At 36.6% G+C, this 18,979-nt stretch overlaps 1 protein-coding gene across 3 annotated transcripts in view; it reads right to left on the minus strand.

Annotated features, from left to right (window-relative positions):
* Positions 1 to 18,979, minus strand: part of RASA2 (RAS p21 protein activator 2) — a gene marked incomplete at its 3' end in the record, with an annotated part of 120,282 nt that overhangs the window by 80,687 nt on the left and 20,616 nt on the right. For all 3 annotated transcript variants that reach the window (XM_081235288.1, XM_081235287.1, XM_081235289.1), the window contains exons 2-4: positions 14,656 to 14,773; positions 10,272 to 10,375; positions 530 to 624 (exon numbers count right to left, since the gene is read on the minus strand). In XM_081235288.1, coding sequence (XP_081091414.1) covers positions 530 to 624; positions 10,272 to 10,375; positions 14,656 to 14,773 — 317 coding nt within the window. The remainder of the gene's footprint in view (positions 1 to 529; positions 625 to 10,271; positions 10,376 to 14,655; positions 14,774 to 18,979) is intronic.

An 18,979-nucleotide genomic window follows, 5' to 3' on the forward strand; every position in this document is an offset into this window, starting at 1 on the left:
TCAAATAAAACGAAAGATGAACAAAAGGAAGGGTGGGTATGGGAATGAAAGCTCTGCATGGTGGGCTCAGGCATGGTTTGAATGAATAACAGTTTCCCAAGTCTAGTGTATTAGAGAGTAAAGAGAGCATCCTGGTCGGAACAGGTGAAATAAATCACAGACTTCTAAGGATTCTCCTCAGAGTTAATAAAACATATCTTTTCCATTAAAACCGTTTCCCCATCTAAAAAAATTAGTAATTTGCTACTGTGACCCAAATAAAAGAACTATGGAAGGAAAAAAAAATGTCCTCCTAATATAACCCCCCCCAAACACATACGCGTGCACATACACGTAAATCATTCTTGATTTCATGTGGCGAGGCATTTCCTTCCAGTTATATGTTACTTCAGAGGTCTATAATATTTGGTGCCAGAATTTAAAATAAGGTATGATAAGCTCTCTCTAAATGAACTACTATAATTAGTTCGTTTTTCACTCATTTTCTGTGTGTAACAATCTCTTCCATCACTTAATCCTTAATATTTACCTGAACCTCTGAATTGGAATCAATAGGCTGTAGTGAAAACCAAGTTTCTCTGCCACTGTGGTTACACAAGTCTTCTTTTTTGATGGCTACTTTTCCTGTTAGAAATAAGTAAAACAATGAGGAAACATATTATATATAATCATTAGCACTGTTACATATAATACTTTGTAGAAAACATTGAAAAATAATTTGTATCTGTTGATATCAAAAAATCCATTTTTATAAAGCATTGTTCTATATCCTAAAAAATGAAAAGGTGCCTCATTTCCCTCTACCCATTGGCAGACCTTTCTCTGGGCCATTTTGAATTAGGGGTTTAGACCAAAACTCAGTTGTATTTATATGCAACTGCGTTTTCAATGTAGTGCAAACTAATCCTCTCAACTCTTTAACACACTATGAATAAACCATATGTTCTGTCTGAGCAGACATATCTGCATTTAATAAGAGTTTATAAGCTCCAATTAAGAGAGCAGAAAAACAGTATCGTATGGTCACTAATAATTTTGAAAACTGACTTGAAATTATGAGATTAAAACAATTTTATTAAAAATTTGCTTTATCAAAACACTGTAAACACTGCTTATGTTGCTTCAATGCATACACACACACAAAAAAAATCAAAGCAGTTCCCTAAAGAGTTTCTGCATCTCAGAGACAGATACAGTACAATGAACAAAGTAGTATGAGAGGAAGAAACAGAAATGTTCTTATTATAATGAAGTATTTGCCATGTTGGTACAAAGCATTTCCTTCCTCAATTCAAGTTTTAAGAAGTAGACATAGTTTTGCATATGACCGACAATTTATTCCAACACTCAACATAAAAGCTTCAACAAAGGATATATGCTAAAGTAAAAAATAGTTCACTTTATTTTATCAAACAAGAATTTTCATTTTAAGTATCCTAATTATACTTCATACCCTTTTCACTTATGACCATCTTGGTCTTTTAGTTCAACATTTGAAAACTTTTAGAAAACAGTAAAAAAAAATTTCTGTCAAGATATATCAATTTTTGTGTATCAGGTGGAAAGAAAAGGCATAACAGGAAAACAAACACAGAAAAACTGTCTTTAAAATTTTATTCTAGAATTAGACAGTGGTAATGGTTGCACAACTCTGTGAATACACTTAAAACCACTGCATTGCACACTTTAAAAGGGTAAGTTTTATGGCATGTAAATAACACATCAATAAAGCTATTATTTAAAAGTTTAATATTATAAGACCCTTATTCTACAATTTCCAGGATTTTTAGTTTTATACATAATTTATGAATGTGTATGTAGATGTACATACATGTGCATGTATAATGCATACAAACATCACTAAAGCAAGCCCCCAACTTAAAAAAAGGGCTTTTAAAAAAGTTTATTCAGAAGTTTTCTGGTTTGATTCATTTACTCATTCAACAAATAATCACAATGGCTTTGTATTTTAAATGGTGAGTTGATTTCCAGACTTCCTTAACCAAAGTCTATTTAACCAATAATGCTTCTAAAAACCAGAGTAGGAATCTACCTGTTCTATTTATAACTCACAACTCAGATCACTGGAAACACATCTTCTTTGTCACAAGTGCCTTCCCGAAAGAGAATCCTCTTAGTTCACAGGTTAAAAAAAAAAAATCCTAAGGCAAGGACCCTCTTCCTCCTATTTCAAGTCTCATGTATCCATGGTACTCACTGTCACAAAAGAATTGAATGGTTCTTGTCTTTTGAGAGGGAAACTCTTTTCTGACTAGCCGTATAAACAAGCCGTTTGTAAGTTGAGAAAAACCTGCAATTTTATTGCCAGCTCTTATTCTTATCAAGTTCCTTTTAAGACGTCAGTTTCTAAAATGTAAAGATTTAGTCAGCCTGAAGAAGAACACATGATCTCAGGAAGTCAGAGAAACTGACAAAGAACAACAGAGAAAAATAAAGAAAAATATTTGAAGTCATTAGGTATTAGGATACCTGCAACATGTTCAGCACTTCAATAGGCAATATAACATATGAAAAAGAAATAAATGTCATCAGCCCTAGGGAATCAAACAGGGTAGAGAAGGGTGAGGAGGGGAGGGAGGGAGGGAGGGAAAATGAATAAAAGAATGAATGAGAAAGGTGGGAAGGTAAAGGGGAAAGGAATTTGGAGAAGGAGGAGAGGAACAGGGAGGGGAGGAACAAGTGTCTGAAATACAAATAAGACCAAAAACATCGTTCATCATTCTTATTCGTTGTGAGCTGTCCTTAGTTAAACAGGTTAGATGACAGCTTTTAAATATTAAAGGTAGGCAGCCTGATACAGTGGAAAGAGCACTGAACTGAAAGAAAAGCCAGCATTTACTGAACAGCTACCAGGTAGTAAACAGTCTTACACATTTTGTTTAATCTTCAGAACAATCTTGGGGGAAGAGGATATATTACAAATGAGGAAAGCTGAATGATATAAAAAGCCTGCCCACTAATAAGTGCTAAAGCCAGCTTTCAAAACCAAGGTACGCCTGCCTGTTCATGTTCCTTCCAACACAGACACTAACTCTGTACTGTCTACACTACAGACACTACAGACACTAATTCTGTTACTTATTAAGCTGTGTGACCTTGGGCAATTTATTTAAATTCTACATCTCATTTACCTCCTCTGTATCTGAAACAACTTTCAGCTCTAATGAAACCTATTCCATGCCTCCAACGGTCTCCAAAGTGTTTTAGTTTAATGTTTACTATTTTAAACAAAGTTAACTCATTATTTCACTAGCTGTGAGATCACCAACATTGAAAATAAACAAATATATAAATAATCAACCAACCACCCCAGGAACCAAATACCCAACACATTATTTAAAGGTACCATTTCATTTCCCCACTGTACTGACAAACCCATAGACAGAAAGAGCTTAGACCACATATATACACACATATATACCAGATGCTATAGTAGTTCCTTAAAACCAGACAAGGAGAGGAAACACAAAAAGAAATGAAGGAACTGTGGACACAGAAACCATTTCTGTTGGTCTCTAAGTAAAAAAAAGTATTCTTAGCTTTCCATTACCACTTCTAAGCAGCATTTTCTTACCATCTGTAAATATCATGTTATACTAGGCCCCCATTTTTAGGCACAATATATTCTTAGAAATTTCATCCTGATACAGATCACCAACTGGCAAAATCTTGATGGCCTTGTTCCTCCTACTTGGCTACTAGTAGAAATGGCTGAAAGGGTAGATAAAAGTAGTGATAAGTGTGACTGCCTATACAAGATGAAAAAGAACCAGAGGACTGAACAAATTCTGGCAGTATCAATAACAGCAATTCAATCGATGGCAACACTTAGATGCCTTCGTGTACAGGGTTTAGATTGATACCTTTTGGTCTCTGTGGTAGACTGGTATATTAATGACTTCCAATAAATCATACTTCCTTGTTCTATGCCACTGTGTGGTCCCCTCCAGCACTGACTCTGGGTTTGGCCATGCCACTTACTTTTGCCAATGCGACATCAGCAAATGTAATGCAAGTAGTCTTAATAAGCACCTGCAGTAGGGCTTACCCTTTTGCAACCTCAATACCATGTGGAGTGGAAGGCCCAGATAATGGACAGCACCAGCCATCAGACATATGGGTCAGATCATTCAGCCCAGTCAATTTTTCAGGTAACTGCACATTAGTGACCCCAGGTGAGACCAGCAGAAGAACCACCCAGTTGAGCTTGGCTCAAATTGACAACCTGCAGAATCATGAGCAAATATATGATTGCTAAATTAAGCCACTAAGTACTGGGGTGAGATTTGTTATGTAGCAATAGATAACTGATACAGTCCCTATGCAAGCAGACACAAAAGTGTAGTCATAAGCAATATTTAAACAGTAGGTTTGACTTAAGAGCTAAATGCCAGGAGAAATTACAATTCAGAGGGTTTAAGAAATACCTTCTCTATCTTAAACCCAACCTTATTTTATAGGTGAACAAGGCCTAAGAAGGTAGAGTGACTTATTTAAGGTCACAAAGGCAGTTAGTGATAGAGTCATGAAAGGAATTCAGGTCTCTAATATCCTAGTGAAATTCTCTTATAACATTCTAAACCATGGGGAAAGAAAAACAAGTTAACCAGTCTACTAAGATAACCATGGTTTAACTGCTTAAGTCTAGATCCCTCTGAAAACTAAAATAACTAGAAAATACACATTAGAAGGTTAAATATATATGTTTTAATATTATTAGGATCCTCACTGGAAATGGAATTTTATTCTTACATGAAGTTTTTCTCTTCTCTTTTTCTCTTTTAAGGGAAGAAGACACTATAACTTAGGACAATATATCACACAGTAAAAGACTTTTAAAGCCTTAATTTTACAATTTTCTATCTTTTTGCAGCATGGTTCCTATGTTTCAAGTTTTCAATTACTCTATAATCAAGTTTTCATACTAACTGTTCCTGGCATATAAGGATCCCTAATATGAAAAACTATGCCCCATATTAATAACAGTTATTACTTCCAGGAAGGGGACTGGGAGGGGGGTCAGTGGCCAAAATTAATTGTCTGTAATACTATAATTAAAATTTTTTTTACAAAAAGGAAAATATCCATATATTATTATACAATTAAAAATAAAAAACAAACAGGCTGGGCTTCCCTGGTGGTGCAGTGGTTGAGAATCTGCCTGCCAATGCAGGGGACACGGGTTCGAGCCCTGGTCTGGGAGGATCCCACATGCCGCGGAGCAACTAGGCCCTTGAGCCACAACTACTGAGCCTGCGCGTCTGGAGCCTGTGCTCCGCAACAAGTGAGGTGGTGATAGTGAGAGGCCTGCGCACCGCGATTTAGAGTGGCCCCTGCTCGCCGCAACTAGAGAAAGCCCTCGCACAGAAACGAAGACCCAACATAGCCAAAAAGAAAGAAAGAAAAGGAAGGAAGGAAGGGAGGGAGAGAGGGAGGGACGGAGGGAGAGAGGGAGGGAGGGAGAGAGAGAGAGAGGGAGGGAGGGAGGGAGAGAGAGAGGGAGGGAGGGAGGGAGGAAGGAAGGAAGGAAGGAAGGAAGGAAGGAAGAAGCTTTCATTAAAAAAAAAACAAAACAGGCTTTTAAAGCTATTCAACAAGTACACCTTCTTAGATCTTCTTAAGTTTAAAAGGTGGCTCTCTCAACCCTAGCTCAAATTTCATTCCCAGAAAATGCTATGGCACTGTTTAGCCTACAATTGGGCAACTCAGTTATAAAATAATTGAGGGAACTCAATTTCCAGTAGCTCAAAATTAAAAAAAACAAAGTACCGCCTAACTTTATGAGTTAATGGCAAAAGAAAAATATGTTAAAGTAAAAAAATGTAAAAATTTATAAGTGAAAATATCAAGATTATTTTCCAACTTTAAATTAAAGGCTATGTACGAACTGTGTTTACTTTAATAATAATAATTCCTATCTGTAAAAGGAAAAACAATTTCTACTAAATGTAGAAATTTTATTTCTTAATAATAATAAACTTTTTTTTTAACAGTTCCCACACCAAGTTATGGCCTTCTGATACCACTCCTCAAAGGACTGATTTTTACTTTAAAAACAAATAAAAAAACAAAACAAGGGCAACTTTTGGAAATCATAATTATAAACCTCAACTAAAGGCCTTTCCAAGAAATACTATATAATGACTACTTGTAAATAGGTAATGAAAATTACAAAACATTTTCTTAAAATGTTTAGTCAATCAAAGATACACACTCTCTCAAGGGTCATTAATAATCACCAACAGCCTCTATCCCATCTTTATCCTACTCTACCTCTCTCTAGTCTTGCCATTAAAAGATCTCCTTGCCTTCTGAGATATTCATCTCTTCTATCTCTCTTCCAACTTCCTGATACAGTTAATCAATCTTCACTAAAGCCTCATTTTCCCTGCAACCCTCCTTAAATGCTCCCAGGGCAATTTCATTCATTCCAGCAGAGGTTTCAAGTATCACTCAGTGCTAATGACTCTCAAATCCATACCTCCACATCAAATCCAGATTTCTTCTCTGAGCTTCAGATCTGTATTTCCAACAGTCAACCAACATGTCCACGAAGATACGCCCCAGGTAATGCAAGTTTAACTTGTTTGAAATTTAACTTGTTTGAAATCAAAGTCATCCTCTCCCTTTCCCATCCTGAATGCTCCTTATCTCAGTTAATGACAACCATAGAAACAAGACCATTTTTAACTCTTTCCCTTCTTATATCCTCTTTATCTTCTTAGTACCTAAATCCTATTTAAAGCTACTCCTGTGACGTACATTCCCTCATTTGCATTTCCACTGCCACTACCCTACTCATCTCATTTGATAATAGACTCCTTGATGGCCTCCCTGCCTTTAACTTCTCTCCATTCTAAAGCATAAACTATAGATCAGGGGTCCCCAACCCCCAGGCCACAGACCCATACTGTTAGGAACCGGGCCGCACAGCAGGAGGTAAGCAGCAGGCAAGCCAGCAAAGCTTCATCTGTATTTGCAGCCGCTCCCCATCGCTCACATTACTGCCTGAGCTCCACCCCGTCAGATCAGTGGCATTAGACTCTCATAGGAGCGCGAACCCTACTGTGAACTGCACATGCGACGGATGTAGGTTGCACGCTCCTTATGAGAATCTAATGCCTGATGATCTGAGGTGGTGCTGCTGAGGCAGTGATGCTAGTGCTGGGGAGTGGCTGCAAATACAGATTGTCGTTAGAGAGAGGTGTGACTGCACAGAGACCATCATAAGTCAATTGCCTGCAGACTCATATCAAAACCCTATCAGTGAGTGGCAAGTGAAAACAAGCTCAGGGCCCCACTGATCCTGCATTATGGTGAGTTGTGTAATTATTTCATTATATATTACAACATAATAATAATAGAAATAAAGTGCACAATAAATGTAATGTGCTTGAATCATCCCGAAACCGTACCCCTCCCCCAGTCCATGGAAAAACTGTCTTCCATGAAACTGGTCCCTGGTGCCAAAAAGATTGGGGACTGCTGCTACAGATGACATATTTAAAGTAGATGTTCATATACTTTAATAATATGTGTATATATAGTTATATATATGTATATATATGTATACACACTTTAAATACGTAACCTATAGACTGAGTTTGTAGTTTGAAAGTTATTGTTTACACCACAGGAAGTTGTTAAACTACAAAACTATATTCGTATATGCAGTTATATATGATTTTTAAAAGGTTCCTCATTCTTAAAAGGCTCAACACTACTGTCTACAGGATAAAGTCCAAATTCCTTAACACAGCTTTGAGGGTCCACCACAACTTGGTCCAATTCATATTCCCAGATTCATCTTCTACCACCCTTGGCCTAAGTAATTTACATTTTCCAGCAGATACACCACAAACATGATTCACTTTTTCTTCTCTGCTTCTGCTAATCCCTATTATCTTGAAACTTCTTCCTTTTCCTACCTAGGTAGTCTCTGTTAATCCTCCACCAAACAAAATTAACTCTTCTTTACTCTGTGCTCCCAAGTACTTTGTTCCTACCTCCAGCACAGACCCTATTAAATATATTAGTATTAGAGTATAAATCAGCCTGAAAACCTGGGAGCAACTTGAATCTTATTCACCTTAATATCCCCATCTTTTGTACGCCACATAGACAAGTGTTTGTAAATGTTTGTTTAATTGAATTAAGGATGGAGCCTCAGGGGTGATCCATAATTAAGGGTTTGCTACACAGAGAAAAGTCTACATATAAGTAAAGAAGTCAGAAGGAAGACAACTAGGAAAATACAATGTCATTAAACTGCCTTTTCCTTGGCTTTCAACAAGTTGAATAAGCAATCCAAAGAGTCTAATGTGACACAGAGGCAGACGAGGATTGAAAACTATGAAAATGCCTTTTGTGAAAAGTATTTGTTATGTATATAGCTGACAGAAGTTAACATATTTATCAAATATGGGTGCATAAGAATAAATAAAAGATAAAATTCCATCCAAAAGAAAAATAAGCAAAAGAATTAACAACTAATTCATAGAAGAAAAATGTAAAAGACCAATAAACATATGAAAAAATTCCTCAAGTTCACTAATAATCAGAAAATACAAGTTAAACTGAAATATTTCTTTCACCTATCAAACTGGAAAAAAATTTTTTTCAATGATAATATCCAAGAATGACCAGGGTATGGTGAAATGATTACGCCCATGTCATGTTTGGGGGAATGTAAATTAGTACAATATTTCTGGGAGCCAATGGAAAAATATACATAGAAAAAACCTTAAAAATATTCAAACGCTTTGGCTCAGTATTTTCACCTCTAGGAATTTATCCTAGAAAAAAAGACATGCAAAAATTTATGCAGAAGGGTGTTCATAGCAACACCATTTAGAGTAACAAAAATCTGGAAACATAAATCTCTACCACGAAAAGAGTGGTTAAGATAATACATTCCTACAGAAAGGATATTTTAAAATTTACTTGTGAAAAATATTTAATGACATGGGAAAAGGATCATTAGATGATATTAAAGGAAAAAGGGAAACAACTTGAATAAACAGTACAATGTAATAATATAAATGTGTGAAATAAAGAATGGGAAGAAATACACAAATTATTAACTCTAACTGTTCTCACGCAGAGTCATTACCAATCCCTTAGAACTTGTAATAATTTTACAATTAAGAGAAAGTATTATTGTTTTTAAAAGGTTATTTTATCTGCTCTAAAATGATTTTTGGCAAACTTCAAAAACAAGTTTGTCAGAAAAATGAAGTCAGATTACAGCAATTTAAAAAGAAATCAGTAGTAAGCAAAAGGATATAGACCATCTGTTAAGGAATTCAATAGCAAAAGCAGAAACAAATTAGACGGTAGTTAAGAGGTCAAAGCCAAATAAAGGGTAATCATTTAAACTGTAGGAGATGAGCATGTTTCAAATGGGAAAGGAGAGATGGAGATGATGAAATTCAGGACACTAAAAAGGGAGAGTGATGCCTGTAAATTAAAGACCTCTACCTGTTATTCAAAGATAGTGGTGCAAAGACTATGAACGTGACAATATGTGGCCAGTTAGTTTTGCCCTAGTCGAGGCCTACAGATCATACCTCAGACAATTACTTAAGAAACAGTTACCGGTCACCAAGATAGCCAGAGAGAAGAATATGACTAGATTAAACCAAATTATTACTTCTATTAGAAAAACTTCAAAAACAGATGTTCTTTGGTGGGGATCAAATACTGTGATCTTTGTAAAAAACATTCTTTGAACCATTCAACAATACTTACAGAGCATTTACTAAATATAAGGCACCCGGGCAGTGACAGTCTCTGCCTTCATAAATATCATATATATTCAACTAGGGCACCTAGGCATTAAACAACAAACTGATTTGTCAAATCAGATTCATATAAATCAGAGTTCTACCCAGGATCAAGCTTTACTAATAACATAAAAGGAGTAGACAAATAGACTCTGATACACCTGAAAAACAAAAAAACTGATGAACAACTATAATGAATACTACAGAAGGGGACCCACCAGGTACTATGGAAACATATGGTACCATGACCAGGGGGAAATTGGTTATGTCACTTCCCTGAGGAAGTGTCACCCAAGCTGAGCATTCAAATTAAAAATCAGATCCACAAATGAACATGAAGTCTACAGGAAAGGATTAGAAAGTTGAGAATATATTATTCTGTTGTTTTCAACACTTTATACTTAGAGAAAGAATGAATATAAACACGAATGTTGTGATTAAAAGACAATTATGAATAGTACATACCTATACGAAGGTCTCTTTGTAAAACACTCTTATCATAAACATAGAAAGACAAATACTGGAAAGTTCTTGGAATCTCAAAGTAAAATTCTTCACTGAAAAATGGGCTAGAGAGAAAAGGGGGAAAGCTCATTAAATTTAAATTCAACAGTGTCCTCCTATAATATTTTCAATAAAATAAATTAAAATTACAGATTAAACACCATAAAGAAAAGCTTCAAGAGTTCCAAAATAATTCTCTGTGCTAAGTTTCAGCTAAACCCTGTACAAACCAAGCTGAACTCTGAAAGGACCTCGATTGCCAGGCTGGGCTCTGAACAAACAGATTTTCTGGAGTCCTGTGGACAGAAGATCCAGTAACTGCCTGGGGTCATGCTCACCTAAAGTGGACACAAATGAGAGCTGAGGACAGTGTCATTCACACCATCATCATCTCAAAAATATGTAAATCACAATAATACATAACACCTAAAATGAATAATGCTACGTAAAATGTTATTTTAAAACATACTTTAAAAAATTAAAATAGGTTATTTTTAATCAACTTTACTGAGGTATAAACTACATAAAATAAAATCTAATTTAAAGTACAGAGGTTAATGACTTTTGATTAATTTATAAATCTGTATAGTGTCCATCCCAATCAAGATATACAGTAGCATTGCAACTCCCCACAAAGTTCCCTCTTGTTTCTCTGCAGCTACTCCATCATACCTGTCACAGGCAACCAGTGATCTGATTTCTAGCACTAAAGATCTGGTGTAGGATTTCATATAAATGGAATCAAATAGTATGTACACTTGTGTCCAGCTTCTTTCACTCAGCTTAACGTCTATGATATTTGTTCCATCTTGTTGTGTATATCATTAGTTCATTTGTTTTAAGTGCTGGGTAATATTCCATTTATGAATATTCCACAATCCATTCATTCTCCTAGTGATGGCATTTGAGTTGTTTCCAGTTTGGGCTATTAAAAATAAGGCAGCTATGAACATTTTTATACAAAGCTCTTTTATGTGTTCAGTTCTTTTGGACAGGTAACTAAAAATAGAATTGCTGAGTTAAAAGGTAGGCAAACTTTTAATTTATGAGAAGCTGTCAAACTGTTTCCAGCGCGGCTGTGCTATCCTGCATGCCTACCAGCGAGGGATGAGAGCTCCAGCGGCTCCACATCATTGTTAACTTTTGCTACTGAAAGTCTTTTTAAAATTAGCTACTCTACAACATTATAAATCAACTATACTTCAATAAAAAGTTGTTTTGAAAAAAAATTAGCTGTTCTAGTGAATGTGACATGACAAATGTATACACCTGTGTAATCTCTACCCCAATCAAGATAAAGGACAAAGTTCCCTTGTGCAATGACTCACTCCATACTGTCACGGGGACCAGTGATCTGATCTCTATCGTGACACATTATGTTCAAGAATGTGTAGTGACAGAAATGGTTTTAAACTGCATTTCCCTGATGACTAACGATGCTGAATATCTTCTCCTGTGCTTGTTGCCCATTTGTATACCTTATTTTAGGAACTATTTGTTTGAGATTCCTCCACATATTTTACAAGGTTTGTCTGTCTTCTTATTGGGTTTTTGGACTGTTTGTTTGTTTTAATAAATTCTGGATGCAAGTCCTTTGTCAGAATATTTTCTCCTAGGTGTGGCTTGCCATTTCATTTTCTTGACAGTGTCAAAGAGCAGAAGGCTCTGATTTTGATAAAATCCAGTTTATCAGTTTTCCTCTTTTATGATTGGTGCTTTTGGCATCCTAGGTAAAGAAATCTTTGTCTACCCCCAAGTTGCTAAGAGTTTCTCCTATAAAACAGCTTATTTTTCTAAGTTCATTTTAAGAATGCTCTTTTGATATTTAAATTCTCCTATGAAGACATGAATTTCTGAAATTCTAGTTAACATCTTTTGTCAAGAGTACCTCTTTCCTGAGAATGTTTAAAGAACAAAAGGTACTTTAAAAATGTCACCATAAAATGCCATCTCTTCAGGATGTCACAACTTAAAGAGAAGCTAAAATGCAGTCATTTCTGACCCTGTCCAGAAAACAGTTGACTTAGCTTTTTATTTGTTATAATACCTGGTCAACTTTTGTCAATATATTTTTCACTTCAAATGTAACCAAAATAAACTTAAAAGGTGGTATGTCAAAATAGTCTTTCTAATTAGTCTCAATATAGCAATCAACACAAAAACAACTATTAGGCAAAGACAGGTTTAGGTATTTTTCTCCTTTGCATCATTTTATACACAATTGAGAATTTCCTTTATATATTATACATCCACACTCAAATATTATTTTTAAAACACATTCTAAAGCCAAATAAGAACAAGATGAGAATTATTCACTAAGTCATCTGTATCACAGTATCATCACAATCTCAACAATCTAATCCCCACATATGGGCGCCCACATCTTTATTTTATAAATAAATTAATTAATCAATCCATTTGAAAAAAGTTTTCAACAACGTTGGTTAGAAGCAATAACTAGACATATAGTTTTTATAAAGCAATACTTTACTGTTATCACTGACCTATAATCCTGCATATCACTCCTAAGGAAATTCCTCGTGTGGGGAAGAGAAGCACTAGGTACAAGAAGTGTTGCTACTCAATTTGTTTATAGACCACCTACTTCTTAAAAGGATTTGAGGTAGAGATTTAGGAGCTATGGATTCCACATGTGACTCCTACTTACCTGCCACGAAAAATTCTATATCCAGACTACCTATAAAAACTATAATATTCAGAACCCATAAAAGATCTAAATGATATCTACTGACTTTTGACTTAACAGCTTATCACAACATTCACAAGGGTAGAAAACACTGAAAGGAAAGCAAGGTGAGCAAGGGTTTATACTACAAATTCTTTCACCCTATTCCATAAGGAAGAATGCTAGGAGGCACCTAGAATCTAATTATACTGAAATGACCTAAGGTAACCACTGCTAGCCTTAAAATATCTTCCAAGTTGCTATGCATCTAGCATAATAATTTAAGATGGATAAAAATACTTGGGTTTTATCATTTCCCCCACACAAATATCTGGAAAGGCAGGCAAGAGTTCTGGAAAAATAGTAAGCTTATTTTAGTTACTCATTTACAAAGCTATATTACATATTAGAAACTACCACAAATATTCAATTTATTGAAAATTACTAGTTTTGTATATAACTGATTTTTGTTTGATACGGAATCAACATACATTAAATAACAAATCGAGATTTAAATAGTTTCAGGTCCCTATCCCAGTTTTGCTTCTAACTTCCTTTATTACATGCACAAATTATTCAGGCTTTTGGTGACTCAGTTTCATCATTTATATAAATAATAAGAAATTCTAATACAACAGGGATAGGTGATTTACGATTTAAAGATGTGAAGTATATTACTTCAAATCTCCTTGGGTTACTAAATATTTCATCCACCATACGTTCATTCCAACAACTCTTCATTCCCTTATTTTAACTCTTGTCTCTGAACAAGACTGCATCCTTCCAGTACAGCTCTGCACTAGAATTATATCCACAAACACTATTACAGGGAAGAGGTGGCACATCTCAATTTTATGAATTATAACTTACTATGATACTCTCGCAGTGCTATTACACTTCCAAAAAATGACAAATCTACCAAAGAGTTCATTCCCTTACAATGCCCTACTTAGTTAAGTGACTTTTATAAACGTTAAGGGGTAATTTATTCTCAAGAGAAATAATGATGTACTTTGAGAAAAGTTCAAATGAGTGGGCGAAATTTAGCCTAGAGAAAAAACTGAGGTATATGGTAGTTGTTTTCAAAAACTTGAAAGAGTGTCACGTGAATGATGGATTAAACCTGTTCTCCAGAAATCCAAGGGACAGAATTAGGAACAATTAAGAGGAAGATATATTTTGAGGCAACGAAAAGCCACATGAAAGCAAGCACTGTGGCTATCTTGTTCTTGTGGACGTATGAATAAATAGCACCCAGCAAGTTCTTGGCATATGGTAGGTTCTCCTTTTGACAGACATTAATCAATTAAATGTAAGAGCTTTTCAAGAATCAGAATAGTTCTAAGGCCTAACAGGCTGCTTTTAGGAGGCAGTGAACTCCTTGGTCACTAGAACATTATTAAGCAAATGCCATATGACTACCTGTCAAAAATAATTGTTGGGAGGAACTAAGCGTAAGGCATTTAGTCCAGCTCAATGAACATTAAGGTTCCTTCAAACTCTGAGATTCTGTAACTCTAAAAATGAACTCAGAATCTAAAAGGAAAATAAAAGTTTCAGATGAAGAAAGTCTTCTTGCTGATTACAGTCAGGAAAATGTGTAAAAATTTTTATTCAATATATATCATATGAATGATAATTTACCAATTTTTTACAAACCTTAAAGATTTTTCAACAACTTGGGTACGATACACTTCTTCCTGGTCCAAATTTATGGTGCAGAAACAATCTCTCATTTTGTTGGGTCCAAGATATGGCAATAAATTTTTCGCTTCACCTGTTGGCACAAAAATTAAAACTGGTGTTAAATATCACCAGCTGCCTCATGCTAAGCCTTATATGGGACACATTAAATCCAAAAGAACATACAAGATATAGCACAGAAGAAAAAATTAGTGATTAAGAAAGATAATCAACTTGGTCTAAAGGAATCTGGTGAGACGGAAGGGAGGAGCTGTGTGTAAAGGGGCATGTGAGGTCATGTTACACCACCACATCCCTGATCCTAGAAAAGAGCAATGTCCCCACTTATGTCCTCATCCCATCCCACCAGCACCACCCTAAAGACATGTCTCCACGATTAATCCCCCTTTCCTGTATCATTAATTTTCCTCTCTACTGGATCATTCCTGTCAGCTCACAAACAAACTTTGATATTTCCCAATTTTAAAAAAAGCACAAAAAAGGGCTTCCCTGGTGGCGCAGTGGTTGAGAGTCCGCCTGCCGATGCAGGGGACACGGGTTCGTGCCCCGGGCCGGGAAGATCCCACATGCCGCGGAGCGGCTGGGCCCGTGAGCCATGGCCGCTGAGCCTGCACGTCCGGAGCCTGTGCTCCACGACGGGAGAGGCCGCAACAGTGAGAGGCCCGCGTACCGCAAAAAAAAAAAAAAAAAAAAAAAAAAAAAAAACTCCCTTGACTCCGTCTCCTCCCTCATGATATCATTCCATTTCTAGACTCACTTTCACAGCAAAACTTCTCAAAAACTATCATCTGTAGCCATTGTCTCTAATTCCTCACCTTCCATTCATTCTTTGACCCTCTCCAATCAGCTTTTAACCCCATGACAACAGTGAAACTGCTCCATCTAGGGTCACCAATGCCTTCCATTACTGCCAAACCCAATAGCATTTCTCTGTGCTCATCACACCTGAACTGACAATGCTAGTTATTTAATACAAGTGAATGCTAACATCCCTCCTTAAAACTCACTCTTTTCCTGGCTCCCACAACACAGTAGTTGTGGCTTTCTTCCTACCTCATGGACCTCTGCTGACTTCTTTCCCTCCTCACCTCTAAATGTTGCAGTGCTTCAGGGCTCAGTTCTGGACCACCTTCTCTTCTTTCCCTATGCAAAATTCCTTCAGTATATGGTGTTCATGCTGATGCCTCCCAGATATGCGTTTCCAGGCCTGATTTCTCCTCCTCAACATTAGATATGAATACTCAACTGCCTCCCTGGATATCCAGTAGGCTTCTCAAATTTAACAAGTCCCAGACAAACCATCTGATTTCCTCCCCTAAAACCCACTCTCCCCCCAGTCTACCACCATCTTCCTCTCTTTTTCTCACCATGCTCCCCAAACCTCCCACCCCCACGTCCAGTCCATCAGTAAATCCAGCAGAACTCCAAAATAAATCCCCAATGCAACCACTTCTCCTTGCCTTCATTAGTATCACCCTACAATCCACTCTCCATCAAGGAGTATGATCTTTTTTTTTTTTTTTATTTTTTTTTTTATTTTTTGCGTTATGCGGGCCTCTCACTGTTGTGGCCTCTCCCCTTGCGGAGCGCAGGCTCCGGACGCACAGGCTCAGCGGCCATGGCTCACGGGCCTAGCCGCTCTGCGGCATGTGGGATCTTCCCGGACCGGGGCACGAACCCGTGTCCCCTGCATCGGCAGGCGGACTCTCAACCACTGCGCCACCAGGGAAGCCCAAGGAGTATGATCTTTTAAACATACTTTTCAAGTCAATTACCCCCCTACTCCAATGCCATTCCATTTCACTTAGAATACAATTCCATTTTTAAATGCCCATTTTCATGGTCTACACAGCCCTACTGAACTGTCCTCTCCTCTCTGACCTCTTCTCCTCCCACTCTCCCCAGTGTTCACCTTCTTTCCATTCATCAACCATGTCAAGCTTGTTCAAGCTCAGGGCCCCTGCCTGAAATGCTCTAACCCTACATCTTCATGTGGCTGCCTTTTCCTATCATCCAAGTCTCAGCTCAAATGTCACTTCCTCAGAAACCTTTCCTGACTATTTATCTAAAGTAAATAATCCTGCTACCATATTCTATGTCTCTGTTTTCTTCAGAGCCTTTACAACTATCTGGAACTCTTAATTTTTACCTAAATGTTTATTTCTGGTTCCCTCATTATTTGGGAGTTCTTGGTTCCCTCCTTCAATGCATGAGAACTTACTGAGCCCCAAGATCTGAAACAGTGACTGTTAAATACTGAGAAATATTTGCTGAATGAATATTAAAGAATCAAGTCAGTCTAGTTTCGAAGTTCTTGTGAGATGCTCATTGGCTAAAAGGACACACAAAACTGTAGGTGCTGAAATCAGGCACCAGTGTACTAAATTAGGAAAGCAATGTAGTTTGCATAAGGGAAAGAGCATTTCCGTGAGAATCATGAAACCAATGTTCCTGTATTACCTCTGCTACTAAGTAGACAAATGACTTCAGACAAATCTCTGAAGAACAGTTTTCCTAACGAAAGCCTGGGCTAGATAAACTCAAGTCTCTTTCTGCTTACCAACTTTAAAGCTAAAGGCCAGGGACTTCCCTGGTGGCCCAGTGGTTAAGACTCTGTGCTCCCAATGCAGGGGGCCCGGGTTAGATCCCGCACACCGCAACTAAAGATCCTGCATGCTGCAACTAAGACTCGGCACAGCCAAATAAATAAATAAATAAATAAAACTAAAGGCCATTTAAACCAATTATCGTTTAAAGAAGTCTAGCAGAAACTTAAGAAGCACTTATGAAAAACTCAATAAACAAATGATTTTTTTTTAAATTAAAATTAGAAAAATCAGGGAACAGTCCCTCAGAGCTATCTGAGAGGCTGTCTCTCAGGCTTAAGTCCTGAGTAAGTCCACCGAATAAAACAGAATTCTCAAAAACTAAAAGTAGAATAAAATAAAATTAGAAAAATCAATGGAAAGGCACCAGTAAGATAATCACTGTTATTAAGCCTGTCACTGAGAGATTAGGGGAAAGAAATCAAGTTACGTCATAGAATAAGCATCTCAAGTCAAAATAAAGGAATCTAATCTTTTAAATGACCCCCAACTTGCCTAATATGGGTTGGCCTTTACAACTTCACGTTTCCTAACAGGAAAAATAATATATATTTGAATTTGTATCCATCCATCTTCTCTTCCTCAAAAGACTACATGTCCCTCCCTATTATCTAATAGGTCATCCATCCATCTACCTGTGCTCTCTCTACCCCATTCCCTCCCTCTCACTCCAGGACACTGCCCAGCAATTCTGTTTTCATTACTTTCAACCTTCTCCTTTAAGTCTCTCCTTCTTTGCCGTCTCCCCTCTGTGTAACCCAGAGGGTCTGCGTTGTTTTTTTTTTAACTAAAAATCCACCTAGGTCACCATATAGGGCCTGGAATATAAACAAATTTGGAATTAAATCATAATAAACATGCTCCATATCTAATGAGGGAATCTTAAATACTAAATCACTGCCCTTGAACATGTTGCTGTTTCATTCACACTAGTGCAATTTGAGAAAACTACACTATATAAATGTACACATATTCCACCGCCCACCTTTCTAAGAGGGAGACAGTGGGGGTTATTTTGTCTACGGAATCCAATGAACTTGACATTATCAGATATTTACTCAGAATAATTAAAATTCAAGTTCTACGTAATATATAAAATGCACTCAACATCACTTCCTAGAAAAGCAGTTGTCATAATCTTTGAATATCTGTCACTAATGTTCAAAATAAACTACAATGAAAAGTAAATTCATCTAATCAATGCCAGATCACCAATTAATCATGCTAATATATGTTGATTAAGTCAGCTAGCAAGACTTTAAACTGTAACTCCAAAATACAGTGGTAATTAACTGGCACTTTATAAAAAACATGAATCAAAATTAACTGTCACTTTATTTTAAAAAATCAAAAGTGAAGTCACTAATGGTTAGAGAATTAACAAAAACGACGCTGTACTCAATATATCTCTAAGCAGAAAGATTAATTTAATAGCACACACTTTATATTAAGCTACACAAAGAAGTGAGGAACTTCAGAAGATTATACCTGTCCTGTGATATTTTCATAGGGCCTCACTAGTTCTAGTTGATTAGTGTATATAAATAAGCAAGTGCACTGGACAAAAACCAAACAAACAATAAACTACTGCTCCTTAAAAGGCAAGCTGCCGGAAAACTTATTCTATAATCTCTGCTTCAATCCTTCCCCTCCTACTCACAGCCTAAACCTAC

Source organism: Mesoplodon bidens (genome assembly GCF_964165515.1).
Source record: "Mesoplodon bidens genome assembly, chromosome: 5".
NCBI classification, from domain to species: Eukaryota; Metazoa; Chordata; class Mammalia; order Artiodactyla; family Ziphiidae; genus Mesoplodon; species Mesoplodon bidens.